This window comes from Rhea americana, unplaced genomic scaffold (genome assembly GCF_003343005.1).
Source record: "Rhea americana isolate MKP2758 unplaced genomic scaffold, rheAme1 scaffold_1, whole genome shotgun sequence".
Classification (NCBI taxonomy): Eukaryota; Metazoa; Chordata; class Aves; order Rheiformes; family Rheidae; genus Rhea; species Rhea americana.
The window spans coordinates 13,059,767-13,082,292 of record NW_028185038.1 but is presented as its reverse complement, the minus strand read 5'-3'; the positions used below and the strand labels follow the sequence as shown (position 1 = coordinate 13,082,292).

The window sequence follows — 22,526 nt, the reverse complement described above, 5'->3', positions numbered from 1 at the left end:
ACTACTCACACTCACGCACGACACACACTCTAACACACTCTCACAGTAATACACACTCTCGCACATATTCTCCCTCATGCTCTCACAAACCCTCCCTCATACTCTCTTGCACTTCCCTCACACACTCACCTTTGCAGATATACACACTTTCACTGTCACACTCTCACCTTCCCCAAGGCTTACTCATACCCCACACTCTCACACATCCCCTCTTGCACATTCATGCACACTCACACTCCTGTCACACACCCTCACACACACACACACACACACACACACACGTGCACACATGCTCCCTATGCCACACATACACACGCACACACTGCTGTCACACATACTCTCTCATGCTTTCTTCACACACACACAGGTGCACATGTGCACACACACTCTCTCCCCACACCACACATGCACACACACTCCTGTCACACATCCTCACACATACGCACACTTACACACCCACACACATGCACACATGCTGACACTCACACGCGTGCACACTGTCACCCTCCTACATGTACTCTCTCACTTTCCACCCCCCCCACACTCACACGCACACAGTGTCACACCCCCTCACACATACTCTCTCACACTTTCCTCACACACACACGCCCCCTCACACACACTCACACGCACACACTGTCTCACCCCCTCACACATACTCTCTCACACTTTCCTCACACACACACGCCCTCTCACACCCTCTCACACCCTCTCACACATACTCCCTCACACGCACACGCGCTCTCACCCCCTCACACATACTCTCTCACACTTTCCTCACACACACACGCCCCCTCACACATACTCCCTCACACACACACGCCCCCTCACACATACTCCCTCACACACACTCTCTCACACGTTCCTCACACACACACCCCCTCACACCCTCTCACACATACTCCCTCACACGCACACGCTCTCTCACCCCCTCACACACACTCTATCACACGTTCCTCACACGCGCGCGCGCACACTCGCTCCCTACGCCACAAGATGGCGCCCGCGCCGCAGCCCGCGCGGCCGCTGCCGTCCTCGGGCGGGAAGGGCYGGCGGCATCAGCTGAGCTCGGCCCGGGCGTCAGCAGCTCCCGGAAAAGCGGGKTTTTACTGTAAAACCAGGAATTTCCTTTTAAACACAAGCAAGCCTATCATTTTAACAGGTACACACGCCYTGCTGTCCACCTCCCAAGTTATTCCCAGGGAGTTTTACCTCAGCGCGTCTCTGGGGAAGGGAAGCTGCACCCAAGTGCGAGGCGGTTAGAGAAGATGGAGGGGTGGGAGGAGGAGGAGGAGGGGGAGGCCGGGCATTGAGGGGGACCGCGATGCCCTCAGGAAGGAGAGGCACTGACGGCTCCCTATCGGCCGGGGCGCCCGGGCRGCGGGGGCTTGTTTCTGCCGTGACCGGGTCGGGGTCTCCCTGGTGGAGCAGCTCCTCACCTCCTCCCTCATTTCCACAGAGGCGCCGTGAGAATTTACCTCTCCGAACAGCGTAAACTGGGGCAGCGGGTGCGGACGGCGAAGCCCGCAAACGTGGATGGGGTGCCTCGGCTCTTGCGAGCCAGCATGCCGCCATCGAGAGCTCCCACAGTCCTTACCTTATAGATGCAGGATTTGGCATTCAAGAAAAACAGCTCAATGGTGGCATTATCCTTCAGATAGGAGATGCTCTCAATGTAGAACCTGAAGGGGAAAGCAACAGAGGTGAGATATGTGGGAAAACTGCAGGGCAAAACATGAAAATGGACTCGTTACATTAGAACATGGTCAACGCATCATGTTGAGTCTATTGAAAACACATTTTTCCATTTATGACAGAGAGACTGGGAGGATGAAAGAGGCTTGAGCATGCTCTAGGATGCGATCACTCAGCACAACCCCAGCCATACCAAAGGAATTGGATCATCACATAGATTATTTTCTCATCTTTTGTTTTTGTTTGCCTGAAAACTTCCCTCCCTTCTCCATCACGTGGTGGTATTTCTTTTTCCTCTCCTCTACCTAACCGGTCCATTTCTGTGCTGCATTTTGTAAAATGTTCACTACTAGAAATCCACTCGTGGATTCCTTTCCTGGGCACTTTAGCTCTGCATCGGGTAATTTTTATAAGGGCTTCTTCATGCACTTCAGCAGCTGGTATGTAGCAACTGTGGTTGGAAAGTAAGTGGCCAGGAATAGCTATGGACCTTGCACAATTTGCCAGTGCAGTGAGTTGTGATGCTGGGGATGACCAGGAAGGACAATAATGTAATCTTTTGAGCAGAGGATGAAATGGTTTCTCAGAACTCATTAAAAACCTACCCAGCCCAAACCCTCAGTTTTAGAAAAAACACTGACTTGCATTGGCTGAATGTGCCAAATATTTGCAATTACATTGAAAATTTCACCATATGTATGAATCAGTTCAGTATTCCATGTTCTGATTGCTTAAAGCTTTGATTCTTTGCACATATGAACTCTATTAGAGTWTTGCCACTGGCTTGGATAGACTCTAGCCCTTAATTCTGCTCTTTGACCTTTCAGGGAGAGAAGTTCAAGATAAAATAAGTGCAARGTGCTACCTGTGCTAACAGAGAAAGCTTGGGTGGATTCAGAGAAYGATTAAGATGAATTTTGCATTTATCTTATATTCTGATTAAAGAGAAAAATACATAGACCTGCCTACTCTGATTTAAAGTTATTTTTAAGTTGTAATATAATAGCAGCAATGTTCCTTACCTAAATTCCACTACTGTCATGCCTTGTCAGGGGCAATTAGAATAGAGAAGGTGCCAGGGAAATGCTGTCTGCATCAGGAACTAAAAAAACCCAATGAGATCCCTTAGAAATCAGGGTTGAGATGCAGGGTCCAGTTACATGGAAATCTTACTGTCTGATCCTGCTGTCTGGGAGCAGAGCTGTGAGACCTGCTGAAACTCCTGGGGCTGCACACAAGCATTAAAGAGACTGTCCATGTCAAGCTATTTGTAGAATCCAGGGCCTTAAATGTAACCTTTCTAGGGGTAAAGGTCAAAGCTTTGTAGTGATTCCAAGTGTCTTCTGAAGACCCTTCAAAACAGTTTCTTTCCTGACTGTTGTAGTGAACTATCTGCCTATTTGAATGAGAGAAACATTTGGAGGGTCTTTTTGTTCATCTGCTGAATTTCTCTGACTCCTATCCCTTATCCTTTCCCTCCGGAATAGTTCAAACAGCAAAATAAAAAGAAAGAAGGACTCCATTCAAATGTTCTCTAATGGATCAAGAATAAAAACTCAACTTTTTCTTATTTTTTTCTAGTTTCCACATGGTTTCACCTGATGTCTCTTTTTTGGCATGTAAAAAGATGTTTGGCATTAGAAATGCAAAAAAAAAAAAAAAAAAAAGACACTGCATTAAAAAGGCACCATCTTGCTAGATCTGCCTTCTGAGTGGAGCTGGCTTTCTATCTGCTGAATTCATGGAGAAAAATGATAATTTTACACCTACTGCTATTCTTGAAGAACCTCCTCTGCTTATCACCACTACCAATTCTCTCCAGCGTATGATAGGATTCCAGGGTTGGATGAAAGAAGAAAAATCTGTCCCAGTTTCAAATCCCAGGGAAGATTAGCAAAAATGCTTTTTGTTCCATCAGCAGATCAAACAAGACCATCCTGCTGGTCACTAGAGGGCAATATTGTATTTCGTAAGGTTGCAAAGAGCTTTCCCAAGGCATTCCACATAGACCATTTTCTGTGTAAAAATGAGTCTCTTCAGAACCCAGATGATATTCATCTTCAGAAAGAAAACCCAATTCTCAAGTGATCTGCAGAGTGGAAAGTGTGCTGGTGAGCTACTGGCTCTMACACATGCATCCAGACAAGTACAAAGCATGTGCACCGGGAAATTGGTGCTATTGAGAGAAAACAGATTTGCAGAGAGAACTCTTGCGAGATTTGCTGTGTGGCAGGCTTCAAAAACTCGAACTGGAGTAGGCTCCCTTGAATTCAGCACTGGAACAACAGAAATGGGAGGGAAAGACACTTTTTTGCCCAGATTATGAATCTCTGTCAGACCTCCTCCTGTTATCACCTTTTCCAAATACAGGGAAGGAAAACACACTTTTAAMTGAGTAGTATGTCAGTGACTAAGGAGGCAGGAAGAAGGATCCAGCTGCTAAGGCRATGAACCAAGCAAGAAATCTGGGTTAAATTCATAACTCTGTCACAGGTTTCTTTCATGACCTTGAGCAAAGTATTTAGCTGCGTGTGGCTGTTATTTTATGTTTGTAAATACTCTTCCCACCTGTGACACCTCTAGCTGTTTTGCCTGTTAGCATAACAACCCCTTTTCTTACTACATATTTCAAGACCATCAGTTTTGGGGGGAAACAATAAGACTTTTATCAAGGACTCCCCGGAGAGCAGTATTCCTACATGTGAAATGCACACACTATGAAGCTAATATATCCAGGAAAAAACAGATGGACTGGMCAGGGATGTAGGCAGTACAATGTGTCCCACACCTCAGCTGTGCTACCTACATCTCTTACAATACAATAGCAAAGAGCTTTCCCTCGGACAGCTCCTATAAGAGTTTCCCTCACAGCAAGCAACTGTTGCCATGAACAATTAGGTGTGTGCTCTGATGACAAGAAGGAAGAAAATCCCACAGGACTTTGTGAATGTTTTAAAGAAAGTTTTAAAGGTTAAGAAGAGAGATCCATCCAATGATAATCCTATTTCTACATTTGCCCTCATGCTGCTCCCCGGTCATTTGTAATTCATCAGTTACATTTTCTAAGCTTTAATTAAATAGACCAATGAATATTATGCTGGGTAATGAACACAAAGTGTCTGTCTTGACTGCTCTCTCTCAGCAGCAGGAAGATAATAATGAGTCCTGCAGTAGGTATCTTGGAAGACTTCAGTAACTGCTGCATCTGAAACATTTAAGTCTTTTAGCTGTGAGGACATGTCTTGTACTTACCAATCACTCTGTATTAAGTAATGGTTTACTGGCAGGTTGCTCTGAGACAGCTTAAGACCCCTCATGCTGTGACGAATGGTAATTCATATTGCAACCAGCCAAGCACAGACTTCTATGCAGTGGTGCCTGTAACAAGCAACTGTGAAAACTCCCAGTCTTTGGGTGATGGGAAATTTGCTATGTTGTCTCCCTTGCATTGCACAGATTCCCATCTCTGGCTTGCAGCACAGAAGGGTGTTTGTCTGGGCCCTGGACTCACCGATGAGGTTACTGGTTCTTCAGGATTTAGAGAGTCTCTGGTCATTGCTGTCAACATCGTATAAAAACTGAGTTGTGTGTGCATACATGTGCATTTAGCTCTACTGGGAAAGCACTTGTCATTGAAACTGGAGCCCTGACAAGGACAAAGGTCCTCTGCCCTCTAAAGAGTCCTGACCAGGAGAGGACATGGCAAAACCTTCTCTTGTTACCATCTTCTCATGCCTGGCTGCTCAGATGTCTTGCTCAGAAGATGCTCTTGACTCAGAAGAAGGCAGTGGGGTGGCCATGGGAGTGCAGGAGGTGGCCAGGCAAAGAGGATGGCTGAGTGTGTGGCTCCAGCATGCCAGCTCAGCGCTGTGCCATAGGGCTGGCTAAAACAGAGGGGAGCAGCGCATGGCAATGACTAGGAGGCTGAGGCTGCAGGGAATGGAGTTGGCACTGGATGTGTTTGTTGCTGATCCAGGTGACTGTGATAACAGCATGAAACTCATTTGTGGGTCAATGCCTGTTTCTTCTAAAGGGCAGGAGTTAGGGACTTAGTTTTGGCAAGGGGTGTTGTTTCCTTCTAGCCTGGTTATACCACTTCCATTCAGGGAGACAGAAGGTCCCTCTTGGGTCCATTTCAAGTGGCTCTCCTCTGCCTTGATGAAAACATTATTTTACTAGGAAAAGGACAAAAAAAAAAAAAGATAAAACTATATTTCATGGAAAATGTCTAAATATAGCAAAAGATTTTGGTTTTGATGTGTAGTGATTCTGACTAGGATGCAGGAAAGAGCTGTCAACAGAGCCCAGCGGCTCTGTCAATGGATGGTCCCTTAGTTCATTATTACAAAGCAGTGGAGAAAGGAGAAGACCTCTCTTTGCCTCTTCCATCCTGGAGTCTATCTTATTATCCCCTACCATGTCATTTAAAACCTCAGTGGATAATTTGAAAGATATGAGGCCATTTGCTAATCAGGAAAAGAAGAATCACATACATCAGTGTAATGGACTTAAATGTAGATGCCATTATGTCCATGGTTTCGTGCTAAATGAGTATTCTGAACAGCTCCAATTCAYAGCTCCTTTTATGTTGCATCCCTGTTTGCTAATAGTTACATGGGTGCACTTTWTGCGCTGACACTTAAAGCACACAATGGTCGTGCCTGTTGGCCTGTTAAGTAATCAGCCAGGAATGAAAATCAAAGATGCCAAAAAGCTCCATTTACCTCCCCTCTGTGTTCACTTTGATTTCATTCCCATATCCTGTATCCTATGCTTGTCCCATGCTCACACCCCCCCTCACTCAGCATGAGGTGTCAGAGCTGATGCTGGAGATGTCCGTGTTGGTATGCAGAGGATGGGATGGAGCAAGAGACCTGTGTCTACTGTTACCTCGTGACAGGGAAGCTGCAGATGTTGGAGGGGAATGTGATTCCAGCAGGATGAACAATTGCAGCTGACCAAACTGTGGCTATTATTTAACCTGGGCCGCCTCTCTCTCTCTCTCTCTGCTAGTCTGCACTGCACTGTGAAGCTGGTTGCCCATTTTCCAACTGCCCATTCATTTTTCTTAAAACTTATGGTTTGAGGATATTTATTCATTCCTGCRCTTCACCTTCTCCACCTGCAAAATATTAACTAGTCTGCTTTGGACAATATAGGACCCAACACTCTCCCAAACTACACATCCTGGGAATTTTTGCACATCATGAAGTGCTCCGGTACCAACATAGAGAAGGAAAGGAATCAGGGTGGAAATACAGGCATATTCTTCCCTAATGATTGGGTACAACATCAAATATCACGTGGAAAGGCACTGACTTCAGTACACTGAGTCCTCTTCACTCATACGAGGTGGACACCAGGCCTGATGTAGCCATCAGAACAGCAGTCACTCAATATATTCTGCAAATCGTTCCATCTCTGCAATGCTCCATGGAGTCTAGTTTGCAAAGGAAGTGCAGCTTTGTATAAAAAGGCTGTTGCATCTCCCCTTGGTTTGGAGTGGGTGGTTACTTGTTCCAAGCGCAAGGAAAGAACAGTGATCAGATCATACTAACATACTGCCTTCCTCTCCTTCTGTCCCTCAGCCAGCTCACAACACAACTGACGGGGAATTTCCTCACACAGTCTTGAGCTCCATCCCAGCTCTTTGGGGGCTCTGATCCTAACCAACAGTAACATCTTTACTATTAGAGATTGAATGCTGGGTGCCCTGTCTTGCCTAACACTGTCACGAAGTATATATGGTACATCTTTCATCTGAGGATCTTGAACCGTTTTAAAAACAGAAATCAGCCTCCAAACATACTTTCAATGCCATTAAAGTAACTGCTTYGCAGGTAGGTAGCTGGTAGGACCATAGGCATTTTGCATTAAATCTTGGCCAGTCAAAGCTATTCAGAGCACAGGCATTTGTTTTAAAAGGTCAATTTTTCACTCTTTGAGCAGCCAGTATCATGCCACCTCTCATCCCTGTGACTTCATGTAGCTGTGTGGAGTGGCTGTAAATCCATCTCTGAAAGAGGCAAAATATGCTGCAAGGTAGTGGAGAGTGTGATTCAGAGCACTTAAAATACAACACAGGTACTCTGGTTTCCCATGCCATGCTTCAGCCTTTCACTTTGTGGTAAGCAGCACATAAAGGTATGATTCAGCTTCAAAACGTGGTMTGGGTTTACTAACTTACCGGATCTACTCCTTCAGCACTTTTTTCAATCCTATTTTCATGGGACACCCCCATAGCAGACTTTTCTGCTTGCTTCACTGGTGACAGCAAATCACTCCCACTGATGTAAGATATAAATGCACAAGTTGCAATGAAAATGGAAATAATGTCTGTATGATTTTGACCCAGTCAGAGAATCTGTGTGTAGGCATTAACTTAGGTGTTGCTGCTTGATCCAAATTAGGTACAAATCTTACACTGATAGCATCCATCATTTCTGCATAGTGTCTATCATGCTGTTTAAATGCTTCCTAAAATTAGACAAGACAGTGCTGCCAGTCTCAAGACATTCAAAATGTGGCTCAAAATAACAAATTTTTAGAGTGCTGCTTTTTCTTCCCCCTCAGGTAGCTGAATGCAAAGGGAAAACAACTTATCCCCTTCTCTAAACACAGCTTACTTATACAAATATATTCCCAGTTAAGCAGAAAACAGAAATGATGTTATGAGACTCAAGAGCCAGACTGCTATTAGATGTGTGTGTAATGGATGGCTCAGCTCAGAGCTGTGTGCTAAGCAGCAGAGCCCCATTAGTTCCCTTCCTCAAGCAAAGGTCAGTTTTCACACAAGTAAATCTTCTGTCTGGACAGAAGTTTCTCATATCTTTAAAGAGACTCAAAGGAGCAAAGCCTCCCCGCAGGCAATTTATTACACCTTCCCCCTGGTGAACAGAGCAGGGGGCCACCCTAAGAAGGCTGCAATAAATTGTCTGCGGGGAGCCTTTTCTTCCAGCACAAACAAGGTCTGAGCGACTGTATTTATACACTGTGGCTGGGTGGGAGGAGGGAATTCACAGGGCTGCCGGCTTTTGAGATCTTYCCCCTTAGACTACACACAGCTGATGCACACCCATCGGCAAAACAAATGCTATACAAAGAGACTGGGCTTATGGCACAGCCTTGTTGGACTTGGCAATGGAGCAGCTCAGAGGAATCACTGAAAGCAGCCTTGTTGGGCTGGGTTAGCTATGCAGATTTAATGTTCTGATTTTTAGTATTGTTTCTACAGCATCCCAGCAGTGTATGGAGTAGTAGGGATACAGTGTAAGTGGGAGAGGCCTCTGTCCCCTTCTGTCCCCTGTTATTCTCAACTGAGAATAAGCTGCCTGGGTGCTGGTTGTGGGTAGTTACTGGCTTACTGCTATGGTAGCAGTGAGAGCAGGTAGAGGTGACAGCACAGCTGGAGGAAGCTCACCGGAAGGTGAGAGCACGTCTTGTCTAGGTCTGGCCAGTGGACTTGCCTGAGCTCAGTGGTACTTGTCAGGCCTTTGTCCCTTAAGTATGTACAGGACCTAGTTACACCTGAGACCTCTCCTCATTGTCAGCAAAAGAGAACATATAAAACAGCCATCATGGGTCAGACCATCTAATCCAGGATTCTGTCTCTGACAGTGGCCTTGGGAAGAGTTCCCTATGAGCTACCCATAGAATCCCATACAGCTACCGATGATGTTTCCCTAGCATCTTCTCCTGGGTGCTAACAACGGGGATGAAGTATATCCATGGCTGGGAGAAAACCTTGTCACTTCTCTTCCTCTCCCTTGACTACAGAATTGACTATTTGCTAATCCACTCATGCCTCTCTCCCCAGTTCCTGGAAACTCGTGTTTCATACCTTGCRTGGAGAGAGTACTGCTCCTTCTCCCTCAGAGAGAGTAAACTGGTTGTCTGAGGGAAAGATGCTTCTACTACCAGCTCTCTTCCCTCATCTTGACATCAGCTTTCTGACAGCTTTTCCTCGTCCCACCAGCTTTCCTCAGAGTCGTATTAAAAGACCACTGCAGCTAAACTATCCTCCTCATTCCTTTCCCAGAGCACAACAGTGGAGCGCCACATACCCTTCTGCAGTGTGGAAAACCAGGGATAGAGAAACACACCCCTTTACATGTGAGACAAATAAATTGCTCTGGTTAATTTAATGTGGTTCTATTCAGCTCTCTATTCAGCTCTTCCTGCCACAGCAGGCTGCTGTCAACACCACCCCCTAATCTAATTTCTCTGAGACAAGTAAAGCTGAGTAGAAGTGAATGGCAAACACAGTGTGTTCTGGGATTGCTGCGAGAGTAATTTGAGCAAGTTAAGAGCARCATCCATGAAACTATGCCCTGTATTTGTATTCTGGTCAGTGTGGGATGTGCTGATGTGTTTCAGCAACAAGTTGCAAGGTCCATCTAGCACTAAGAACAATGCCATATTAGCGACCACTCTTTCTCTTGTTTTCAGGGACCACTGCTCCCAAACAGACAAGTGTCCCTTTTATTTTTTAAGATTAGTCCTTTTCTAATGGAATATATTGATGTAAAGACTGGGTATAAAAGACAGCTTAAAGTAATCTAAGGCCTAATTAGCTATTGAAATCTGGTTTAGTTCCAGTCAGGCAGTCAGGCAAAGTCCTGTAGATGGGGAAAACTTCCTCAACCCTGGCTGAACTGGCCCTATTTGAAATAATAATCTTGTTGTAAAGGCTGCCCTTGGTGCATATGGAGGGGATTCATCAAGTGAAAGGTAAGTAGCTACTATGTAGATGCATCTAACCAGGAGTCTAAGGTCAGGAAAGAGAAATAGGCTATTTTAGACTGCAGCTCATTGAATCTGAAAGCAGTGATCTAGAATAAGTCATATGAATTATGCCCAAGAAGTGCCTATTTGTCTCAAAGGATTGTACAAGGAGGCTATGCTAACTAGCTCTGACATGGAGCAGTCTACCAGGTAAACATCTCAAGGTTGGTGCGATGAATCCTATCATCTCAGACATCTGTCCCTGCCTCAGACCAGGGCTACTGCCCGTGCTCACAGAGCTACGTTCTTCCAGGTTAAGGCAAGTAATGACATATATGAGCTTTGCAGTCTGTGTTTCAGTGCTGTTCTCTTGTTTTGTAGTAACTGGTAACCTGCTAGAAGGTCTGGCCTTAGTACTGAGTCTAGAGCCTGTATGGCTCCCATGCTGACTTCAACAAAGCCAGTGTATACAAACACATGCCAGACATTGCTGGACACATACATTCCTCTGTGGGAATACCACTGAGCCATAGATACGAACTCTGCCCAACAGTGTATTTGAATGCTGGGGATTTTTTTTATGCCTTCTTGGAAGAAAAGCTCTTCCACATGAAATATGTTTTGATTCAGTGTGATGACTTCTGCTGTGAGTTGTCAATGATTAGCTGATGGAGCRACCCTGAGAACAGGTATATTAATTTCTGGGAAAAGATGCACCAGTAAAATGAATGTTATTTGCTGAGCTTGTTCATATAAATTAACAGCATGATAAACATCCGGAAGGTAAAAAGATCAGTCCCATGCTGACTGTTCTCTAGCCAGGGATTGCTAATCCTTCAAGGTCATTGTTTGAGGATGAGCTCTTACTTCAAAGCCAGGCCAGCTTTGCTTTCCCTGAATAGCTTGTCTGTGCTCTGGTCCTCTCTCGCTTCAAAGACTTCCACCAAGGGAGTAGCTTTGCCTTCTTTCCCCTGCCCATCGGAGTTGGACCAAAATGCTGCTGCACTTTCCCTTCCCCACTGAAAGTGTGACAACTTTTATTGGAAGCCCCTGCTTGCTCTGTGTTTTCCTCCAACCTCCTTGCTCCTCGTGTTTCCACTTAGGTTCCTGCCTTTTGCCATGCAGCTCATTTCATAATGTACAATTTCACTGTTCTCTTCTGGTCTCAAAACAACTCTGTAAAGTTGACTGACCAAGCAACCCTCCTTCTTTCATCTCCATCCTTTCTTTCTCCTGGGCTTTAGTTGTGACACTCGTGTGACTTGTTGTATCCACACTGYAGACTCTCTGAGGCAAGGAATGAGTTTCACCTACAATCAAGTGGCCAGGGCTTCAGAAAGCCATACAGGAAGCTAATTCTAAGATGAAAACTACTATCACTCCCATCCTGTTGCCAGATGTCCCACCTCTCCTGGAAGACACATGGCAGTTCCTCTTGCTTTCATGTATCGCTTTATGCTGTGTAAATGGACATTAGCAAAGAGTCTCATAAAATAATATTGCACAAGAATAGCCATAGGATAGTTCACATCTGCCCAAGCAATCCTAATTGCTTCCTAGATGCCTATACAGTTCTCAGTGGAAAGCTTCCAAAGAAGCACTGTAAGATCCTAAAGACAAAGGTTTCAGTGGTAGCTGTGTAAGTGTACAAGGGCAAAAACGATTCCTTCTGAACCAATGCTAAGAACATATTCCTCCTTTTTTCCTAGAGCTCTGTGAAATCTTTGGTCTTCTATTACAGAAGACATTGGACATCAATGCTAGACAATGTCAAGCCTCAAGAAAATGTGCAACAAAACACTATGAAATAGCTTCAACAGTGCTGCACAGARTTAAATAAGGGAGGAAGAATTCACTTTGCAAAGTCTGTGAAATGTTGTATTTGCAAACAGTCTCTCCAACAAACATGCTTAAAAAGCATGTTGCCCTTAAAATATGCATTTAGGGCAATCTAAATAGCATGGTGTATTTGGTGGGCTGGTTGCCCATCAACATTGCTGCAGGCATTTGRAGGATGAAAACAATTTGATGGTCACATAAAAGATGAAAATGGTTCTTCCATACCTTCCCCGCCACAAGAACTACCATTTACTGTTCTTGCCTGAAGCTTCATATCTTCAGTAGTTACCCAGTGTGGTCCAAATGTACATTTACTTAGACTAGAGGAAAAATCCACGATTCCTAAATCCTGATTCAGTAAACAGATTTTTCTGTAACGAACATCTGGCACATCTGGTTACCTCTATTACTATCCCCCTGGTTGGGACCCCCAGCACCAATCTAGGCTTTTTCTCCTGAAATTCTTGAGAGAGGTACTGCAAAGAATGTATCTGCAAGCACCAGCAGCCCTTTACCAATGATACAATAGRTGTTATGGGCACCTTAAAAATTAACACTTATGTAGATATCTAAGGAAAATAACTAGTTATTTCTGYTTTCCACCTCATGGCAGCAGGGAGAAGGGAGCTTTCTGCTGTCGGTGTGGATGGCTCCATAAACCATTGTGCACTCTCAGACCATCAAAATGCAACCCCAGCTAYGGGTCTCTTCACATCCCTTTCTTCAGCCCTTGCTCTAGGTCCCAAACCAGAACTCAAACTGCTGGGTAATAGATATGTGCGACACCTTTCCAACTTCAGCCAACTGGCTGRAAATGGTTTCTTCTCCAAAGGCCTTCAACTCATATCAGATTTGGGAATGGACATGGGAACTTGTTACATGCTGGAAAATTGTTGTAACTTCTTGACAGTATCTGGCACCCACAGAGGAAGAAAACTAGTAGAAAAAGCCAAGATAAGTTAATGCCCATTCTTCACTCTTGAGCATCTGGCCTTTCCATCCATTTCAGACTGTAATGCAGTGTGGCAATCCACTCATTTCTGCCACAAAAGAGAGTATAACCCCCTAGTTAGTCTTTTTTTTTCACACTCCCTCTTTTCAGCCACACGAGTGAGTCAAGCAAGTTCAGCCACTGAAACAAGTCAAAATAAGTCAAAACCCCCAACTTAATTTTGTACGTATGCCATCCCAACCCCAAGCCTCCTTCTAGGTCTTCTAAAGCTGCAAGAACRAATTTGTCTTCTCAGAAAATATCTCCCTTGCAGGCAGCAATGCTATGTACACAAGAGCACTGACTTTTCYGCTGTGAATTTCCCATACGGATTATGATTCTAGAATGGGAGAGGTCACTCATTTACTCATGTACTCATTTATTAAACTGTTGTATGGATCAATAGTCCTAAGATATCCCTTGGCTAAGATATTGCTAAATGACTTCTTGTCCCTACTGTTTTGCTGTCTCTCATAAAACAATACAAATGGCTATATTTAAGCTCATTGAGTCATCCTTGAAATGAATATGAGAGTAGCTCAGTAGCACTGGGTCTTATGCATTGCAGTTCCACTGCTAAAATTTGTACTTAGCTCCTGTTCAGTCAGAGCTCTCCCTGCTTTCTGTGGGATGCCTGCCCTARCAATTTGGCCCTTAGGCAAGATGCCTGAAAACAGAGCTGCTGTGTTCTTAATGAGGTGTTTTTTTCTAGTGCTTTTATTGCTTCAAGGTTAAACACTTTTGGAGAAAAGCACCAACAATTTTATCTGGTTTTAAACTCAGGTGAATCTGGATCATATACACTAGAAATGTTCGGCTCTGGATCTGTCTTTATAATTTGAAGCACCTGAAATGTCACAGGTAGAAYAACCTACTTCCTTGGGAGACACTAGACCAGAYCTTGAGTCATGGGGACTCCATGTGACCTTGATTTGTCCTAAGATAAATCTACTGGTAAATATAGGGACATAACAGAATAAAGACTCTCTTCTCTTGGAAAGCCTCCCTTGTAACGGAAGCTACATGAATGACAATCACTGTGCAGGGAAAAAAAAACTCGCTGAGGGGAAGAAACTCAGAAGTAAGTCTTCATTTTCTGTGGATATTATGGAATGAATGAGAGTGATGTCAGATGTAACATAACACTGGAGTGGAAAAGCTAATAGAAARGGCACAGTATCACTTCACTGGCTAGTTCTAGACATGAGCTATCCATTAAAAGCAAGTCAACCCCCCAKCTTAATTTTGTACATATGCCATCCCAGCCCCCAGCCTSCTACCAGGTCTTTTAAAGCTGCAAGAACAAATTTGTCTTCTCAAAAAATATCTCCCTTGCAGGCAGTGAAGCTGTGTACACAAGAGCATTGACAGCATTCCAGCAGCTCCCAAATGCTAACAGTTCTTGCAAAATTCYCAAATGCAGAGAAATTTTCTGAAAYTGGCACAAACTTCATGAAAAGCTTTCAAATCTGGTCCAGTCCAGTCTACAAATGTGTCCTATGCACACATACAACTGGTTGCCAGGAAATGCCATCGTCTGCTATTGCGGATAATTCATTATGCCATTGTGTAGTTGAATCCAGAATGCAAGTATGACAGATTTATACTGAGATTAATTTGGTCACTGACATAACACACACCTTCGGCAAAATCCAGGGGAAATGGATGGCTCACCAAAGAGGAAGTGAGTATTTTTCCTCCAGGTGGCTGGTTCAGATTGGTTATGCTGGCAGAAAGAGGTTTTTGTTTTGCAGCTCTGCCAAGCATGGCCCTTCTAAGAGTGTTCAAAATCCRCAAATAAAAATTTAAATCCATGAAAGACATAACATCTGATCTTTCCTCATACACAGTTTTTCTCAGTGTAGCTATGAGTGTTCCTGTGGCTACAACTAATTTGCACATGTGTGACAGGTGTTTTCAAAGCTGAAGAGCTCAAAAGGAACAGCCATAAAAGCGTTAGTTTGTCTATGGGCATTTCTATAGCTTGAGAACTGGACAACCTCATTTCCTGACCTCTAAGCAACAGGTCATTTGTAGGTTTATCTGATAGGAATGGCTTGCTATCATGTACTTACCTGACACAAAAGTACAAAACAACCGGTCCTGACTTTTTGGGGAAGTCATGTTCCAGCACTCTGCGGTCCAACTGAAGCCAGTTCAAGTGTCCCCTGATAAGAGAGGAGACARTTATGAGCCCAGGAGTAAAGAGATTTCTTGCTACTCATTGCAATGAGGTCTGAAGCGTTAAAAAAGATGAACAAAAATGCATGCTATTTGCCCTTGGCTATTGCATGATATTTGAAAAACACACAGTAAATGTTTGAGGAACAGAAACGATATCATCCTGGCAACATTTCAGTATGAGAATTGAAGAGCTAAAGTTCAATCTGTCAGAGTGAAAGCTGGTAGTACAGAGCAGATAGGACAGAACAAAATGTTAAGAGCTTCACCTTTTATTACAGCCCCCTGGAGCAGATGCATCATTAAAAGTCTGTCAAGATTTTCATTAAAAATCCTTATTGTTAATAGTCACCACAATGCCTGCAATATTTCACTCAAAGCTAAACCCAAATGTATACAGCCCCAGAGAGTTTATTTACCACCCTCATGCCTGAAATACTCTCTCTAGGTTTGCCAAGTCTTGCTTTTCCTTCTTCGGAGAGCTCCTGAAAAATAGCTGCTCCATGAAGCGTTCCAGCTCCAATTACCACATGCTGCTCTTCTTTTGCCTAGATGGTACCTGTCGCTATTATTTTCTCCTATAATTTATCCATTTGTGCCTTGCTGCTGTAAGCTTTCCTGGGCAGGAGCTCTGTTTGTCACGTTTCACACATTATAAACCACCCTGTGCGTGTGTGGTATTTTATAAATACCATTATTTGTATTACAGTGGCATCTCACTCCCCAGCTGAGATAAAGGCCCCATTAAATTATACACATAGGGTGAAATTCAGGCCCCACTGAAGTCAGCAGGACTTTTGCCACTACCTTGAGTGGTGCTAGAATTGCATCTGTGGACAATTTTGCTATTGATTTCAGTCTGACCAGATTTCATCCAAAGGGAGAAACAGTCCTTGCCTTCAGCACTTTGCTTTCTAGGCAAGCAAAGGGAGAGAGATTTAAAGTGATTTTGGGGGGGGAATCATGCAGCAAATAAAGCAGGAAATGGAATTCAGATGTTCTGCGCTCTGTTCCAGTGTCTATTCACTGGTTCATGCTAATCAAGATTAATCATTTCACCAAAAATGAAAAAAAGCTGTGTTTAAAAACACTGTTAAATTAAGTTCTAAGGTTGGCACAAGCCTTAGAAATGTACCCTGTCAGCAAACACACTCAGTTTTCACAAAGATCTGCCCATTACTCCTTAGCACTGCATGTGCTTTGAGTAACTGAGAAACTGCCTTGGAAACTAAGCAACAACAGCTATTTAACATTTTAACCATATTTGCAGCTCCCTCACTCCTTCTTTTCTAGAAAAATAAATAAAGAGGAGAGTAACAATTTCAGGAGGCTTTGGATCACCTGGGTTCAATYTGATTTTCTGTACAGCTGCCTTGCTTATGCAGATGCTAAAAGGGCTTGGTAGTGCAGGGATCTGCAAAGCCAGACAGCTCCAGGCTGGCAGGAGACCAAAGGGGACATCGTGCTTGACAGCCTTTGGTGTAGAAAGCCAGTTTGCGCTGAGGGGTTCAAAATGGCTTGTGAGCTTCACTTATCACTCCCGTGAGTTCAGGATCAGGCATTTACAAAGAAACCATCTCACATCTGTTTTTGTCTGAACAGCCTATGCATCAATTTGCCTTGGCCCATCATTCCTTCCACGTCTCAACTAAGTACAGGTGAGATTTGTGTAGCTGGGGACTTTCAAACTTTTTTTAGACTTCTTTTTGGTGTAGAGAAAAAAAATAACACYTGATTTTTACGTTTTTTAGTAACTTTTGTTCTCTATGTAAAGTATTTTTAATAAGTTTCTTTCTTTATTTTTTTTTCCTAGGTAGAGGGCAGCCTAAACTGCATATTAAAGGCACACAARCTACATTTGTGCCCTGTTGCTTAGCAAAGGTGCATGCTTTAACAAGGGCTGGTTTTTAGAAGACAGATGCTCTGAGCTGTTAGAAAAGGAACCCCCTTGGAAGAATCCTACCCTGGGCACACAAAAATTGGAGGCGTCCACTCTTCCAACTGCATTCCCCTTCTCGAGGGCTGGCCTTTTCACTATTGACCACTTTTTTTTTTGTCCTGAGGTCCCATTATGTTTCTCTTAAAGGGGATTCAGAGAGGCAGAAATTAACTTTGAAGGCCACAGTATGCATGGAAATTGAAACTAGACATGTTCACCCGTTTCTAGCCAAAGTATAAAATGAGCCTTTATCCATTTAGACCAAGGTATGAAACACTGTCAGAGCAAGGAGAAGCCACACTAAGCCTGACATCCTATTCCAAACCTCTCCAGCTGCATTTGTATCACCAAAGTAGCAGCCACTAGCAGTGGATGGCATTACAAACTGTTTCCTGCTCAGACCAATTTGTTAACAATGAATTTACAGTTTACATCTATGTTTATTCAACAGAAATGTCTGGGTTTGCCTTACATGTGCAGTGAAGGGTTTAGAAGCCACAGTGCAGAGAACAGTAATTCGTTTCGTGTTATTTCTCATTTTAAAATGATTTGTTCTTTTCATGCTCACTGCATCTTTGGAAACTTGTATCTCATTGTGATATGGTTGGTACAAAAAGAATATATGTATAGACATATGCATACTTACATGTGCATGTAATTGCACACATACATGGGTGTGCATACTGAACAACACAGTTAACTTTGCACTGAGTTTTTGGGTTGAAATCTTTTGTCACTCCTATCTGCTATGAGCTTAAATCCAGAGCTCCTTCACAGGAGGAAGGTCACTTAAATCACTGCCAGGACCTAACTGTTCACTGTACTCAATTACCACTTACAATCTTTCATCACTAAAGGCTTCTGCACTGCAGATTGTCACCTGACTCCTTGTTTCCAAGCATGCATGTGTGGCATTTAGAGAACAGCAGCAGTGAACAATAACTGGTATCTGCCAGTGAACGTTGTCTGTCAGGAGCCAAACTCTAATGCTGTTATGCCACAAAATCCTTTGCTCTGGAAGCTGTCTTGCTGTCTTCAGCAGGACTATTCACAGAGTGCAATCCCATATATGACAGTAAAATGTTCGTGCGTATAATCCTAGGCATGTAGTAATCTTGGCAGTTTTCATGGACCYATTTGGGCAGTTTGCAGTGGGATCCCCTTCAAACATTCCCATGTCTAGCTGGATTTCCTTCACACTTCAATTTAGAGACTCAAAGTAGCTTTTGTTTCATTATTTCCATTGATTTGTTCATTTGGTGTTTACATCAGTGTATTAACAAATAATGCTGCAAACAGTTTTGAGTGACCTACAGGGAGGCTGAATATTGAAAACCAGATAATTTTTCACTATTCATTGTACCCATGTTGGCAGTTAAACTGGTGTGTCAATAAAAAATACATAATTGCTTCTAGGAAACAGAAACTAGGTCCATTTAGGTTATAGACTGAGTATGGATTTTGGTGCCCAGAGCTGATATTGTTGATTGCATGCAGTAGTTTCTGTTTTCTTTCATCAGGGCTTTTAGTGAAGAGTGGTACATCAGCGAGTACTTTGCCTCCAGGTGGATCTGTTTATACAGATTTACCGGTTAATGTCCAGATTTCTGAAAAGTGGATTCACATTTATTTGTTTTCATAAAGATACTTGGACCAATAAAYCAACTCACCTCCCTTCAAGGTCAAACTCATGTTGAACTGAATTTTGAGGAGGACCAATTCACATAATGGAAACCATATATGTTATTTTACATTTCCATTGACCACTAGAGAAACAAACAGAACTTTAAAGATAAGCATGTGGATTTTCTYATTTAAGGTCTAAATCCAGTAATGGAAATATTTTTGGAAGGGACTACAAGGCTCTGGAAACTATATGAGGTTACGTAAACAGATTTTTCAAAATGGTGGATTTGGGGACAAATGAACTAGTTTAATGCCARCGCAGGACATTATTCTAGAGAGCTGGACCATCCATTGAACAGGCTAGGACACGGGACAATTGGTACCTAGTTCTGGCTCTACCACATTGCTGCAGGGCAGGAATAAGTCACCCATCGAATTCCTGGAGGCCAGGAGAGTATTCCAAGGAAGAGTGGTACTCTGCTSTCCCTCTTCTCATACACGTCTGTGCCATCCCCTTATCTACAGGATCTGGGGCTAAATAAGGACRTTCTCTGTCTTTATCATGTTAGTACGAGTTCTAGCACAAGTATAACACAAATAATAATGGCATCATTCACAGCCTAATCTCCGACATGGGCCAGTACCAGATGCTGAAAAGGACTGTTGTAGTACAGGGAGCCAGCAAGCAGGTTGGGGGTCTGCACAGATGTTTCAGAGCCTCACTTCCTTGCAATTTTTTATCCTATGTATTAGCTAGCTGCTCTGCAGTTTCTGCTCTGGTGATGGAGGAGAAGCACCATGAAAAGGCTTTGGTTGAGCATTTCAGTTTTTGGTTAGGCCCACRGAAAGGAGGAGCAGTGGGATGCAAGAGTTGGGAGATCTCTATGGAACAGGTACCTCATGTCTAAGGACAAGCAAAGGACATGAAAACCTGTCTGTGGCKCAAACGGTTCCTTCTGCAGTGAACAGAAGGGGAGTTCTGACCACTTGCTTTCAATGAAYGCTAGAAGGGCTAATGCCAAGGGAAAACCTGGTTAGCACAGATTCATACTAAGCTGAACTGGAAAAAGGCCCTTTCCCAATTCCTTTTAATCCATAATCAAGCAATATATGGGTTTTATGGCTTTACATTTGTGTTGGAGCTTAGCTCCACATACTATGCAGACACACTTTTGACCTGTGCTCTCCCTCTGTTAATRGCTAATGCCGTAAAGTGTTCCTATGATCATTAAAATAGGAGGCGTTATTCTTTCCCCTATAATAGTCTGACAATCTAATTTTAGTCACATTGAATGCGGTAATGACCCTATACTATCACAAGAAACTATCAAGTCGCCAACGCAAAGGTTGTTCCTATTGATTTTCTTCTCAGGTTGTCATGATAGAGCGCAACTAATGAGTGGAAATCCCCAGTCCAAATCATTTCTAAATAAATTACTCTCATAGAGCTTTTACTCTTAAATAGAAGAATTGATTTAATACTTTAGTGGCTTTTCTTCTTTGTAAACTTGCAATTTAGCCAACTTCAGACTACATTTATGAACCAAGCATATTCTGTGTTAGCTGGTCCCTTCACAGAAGGCACACTGGGACTCAGGGAAATGTTATTTGTGAAGAGGAGGAAATTTCTGAGAGCTCACATTACAAAATTCAATGATTTTTCTTTGTATGCCTCGTCTGTTCAGAGCATTAACTATAGGGCTATGTTGGGTGCTGTACAAACGCATGATAAGAGACCGTCTTTCCAACTTTTTGAGGGAAGAATTTCTTTTTCRCTTCAGATTCACACTGCAGGTTAATATCTGTGGTATAGACAACCCAGTTGACTTTCTCAAAGTGACATGGGACACCTGTTTCCAACACCCAGTTCAACGCCCCACATATCCTTTTTGGTTGTGGTCAGTAAAATAGTTGTTGCTCTGGAAAAGAGCTTGTTACAGCTGAGGAGGAAATATTATGCATAAATCATCTGTGTAAGTATTATTTTCACAGCAAACAAGAAGCCTCCATGTAAGGATCAGGAATTACTGTGGGGCAGCACTTGGGCTATAGACCAAGCTTTATATTGGCTAGAAATTTCTGATAGGTTATTGGACTGTGTTCACTAGATTTAATGAGGGTGTCCCCAAATCTTTCATCTGGGCCAGCTGAGCTCCTGCTAAATTCTTCTTGTGCCATCTTGACCAAATTCTTAGAWGATGAACTAGGTGAGTGGATGGCATCTCACTCACCCTATGATTCTTTGAAGTCCCGTTAGACAATGCTCATCCATCCGAATCCCTGATTCTAYCATTTACACCTGGCTTTCGCCAGTGCTTTGCATGCTGGCTTGACAACCTCTGTCAGCCTCTTGCACTACCTTCCATTGCTAACTGAGGTATTTGCTCACACCACTCTCTTTTAAACCTGAGGTGGTCCCTGSGGGGAATGAGAGACTCTGTCTCTCTCGTTGCTGACACCTCCTCATGAGCATCCCATGCACTCCTAGGGGAATCCTGGGCCCATTCAGCTCAGCTGGCAGCCAGGACCTGCTCCATCGCTGAATGGTTGCAGATCTCTTTCTGCCCATGAACCTGTCACATRTTTCCTCTTTTTAACCTGTGCTGTTGGGGCTGTCAGAAGAACATTTTCATCCCTTCGTCATCTTTAGCTTCACTGCTTCATTTCCCTGCACCCTTCAGCCAGCACCCTCTGAGTAACTCACCATGTCTGATAAGAAATAACACCCTGATGAACAGTCATTTTCTTTTGCTGCTTCAGTTACTTGCTGATACCTCTYGCTCTTCCTCATTTGAGGGCCAGTCTTATTTTGTGTTGGGTGAAAGATCTCCTACCCGTGCTGAACTGCTCATGTCAGCAAGATTGCACAGATCTGAGCTCTCCCTTGATTTAGGTCTCAGTTCTGCACGTGCCTGACTTTAAGTGTCCTCCTGCACCAGGAGCCGTGTCCTGAGATGGCCTCAGTCTGCCCAAGCAGACAATTGCCAGGAAAACTGGCTCCGAAGGGGTGATTGCTGCTGCGTTCAGTGGGGGCATGTATGTGCACATTAGGCAGCTGCCTCTGATTACTTGATCTCAAATCATTATACCAGTAGACAATTTACATTACTCTGCCACTTCAGCAAGAGAGCAGAGCTGGCCCGTGACAGTAGTACTGCTGACTCAGTTATATTGGGAAGACAACAGTGACTTGAAAGTCTTGTTTGTCAGAAAAAAACAAATGTAGGGTCTTTTCCCAATTATTATTAGAGAAAAATCACAAACCGGGGTGGAATATAGTAGGTGCCGATATGAGACACAATCCATATGCTGAAGACAGTCTAACTACAGAAGGGAAACAGGTAGCCAGAACAAAAGAAACAGGCACTATACAGTAACACTGAAAGGTCACAGTCCAGGAGTAGTCATGGTAGTCAGACTCTTGATGCTTGGCCAGTGTAAATTTTCTACTTGATTTCTGGCTTTTAAACAAGAGGAATTCAAGTTTTCATGCTTTCCTTTACAAACACAAGTCATAGAAATGTCCGGTCT

The 22,526-nt window shown here is 43.5% G+C and overlaps 1 protein-coding gene across 5 annotated transcripts in view; it reads right to left on the bottom strand.

Moving 5' to 3' along the window:
* Window positions 1-22,526, bottom strand: part of FRMD4A (FERM domain containing 4A) — a 231,164-nt gene that overhangs the window by 82,678 nt on the left and 125,960 nt on the right. For all 5 annotated transcript variants that reach the window (XM_085299106.1, XM_085299098.1, XM_085299090.1 and 2 more), the window contains exons 4-5: window positions 15,325-15,417; window positions 1,598-1,682 (exon numbers count right to left, since the gene is read on the bottom strand). In XM_085299106.1, the coding sequence (XP_085155232.1) occupies window positions 1,598-1,682; window positions 15,325-15,417 (178 nt within the window). The remainder of the gene's footprint in view (window positions 1-1,597; window positions 1,683-15,324; window positions 15,418-22,526) is intronic.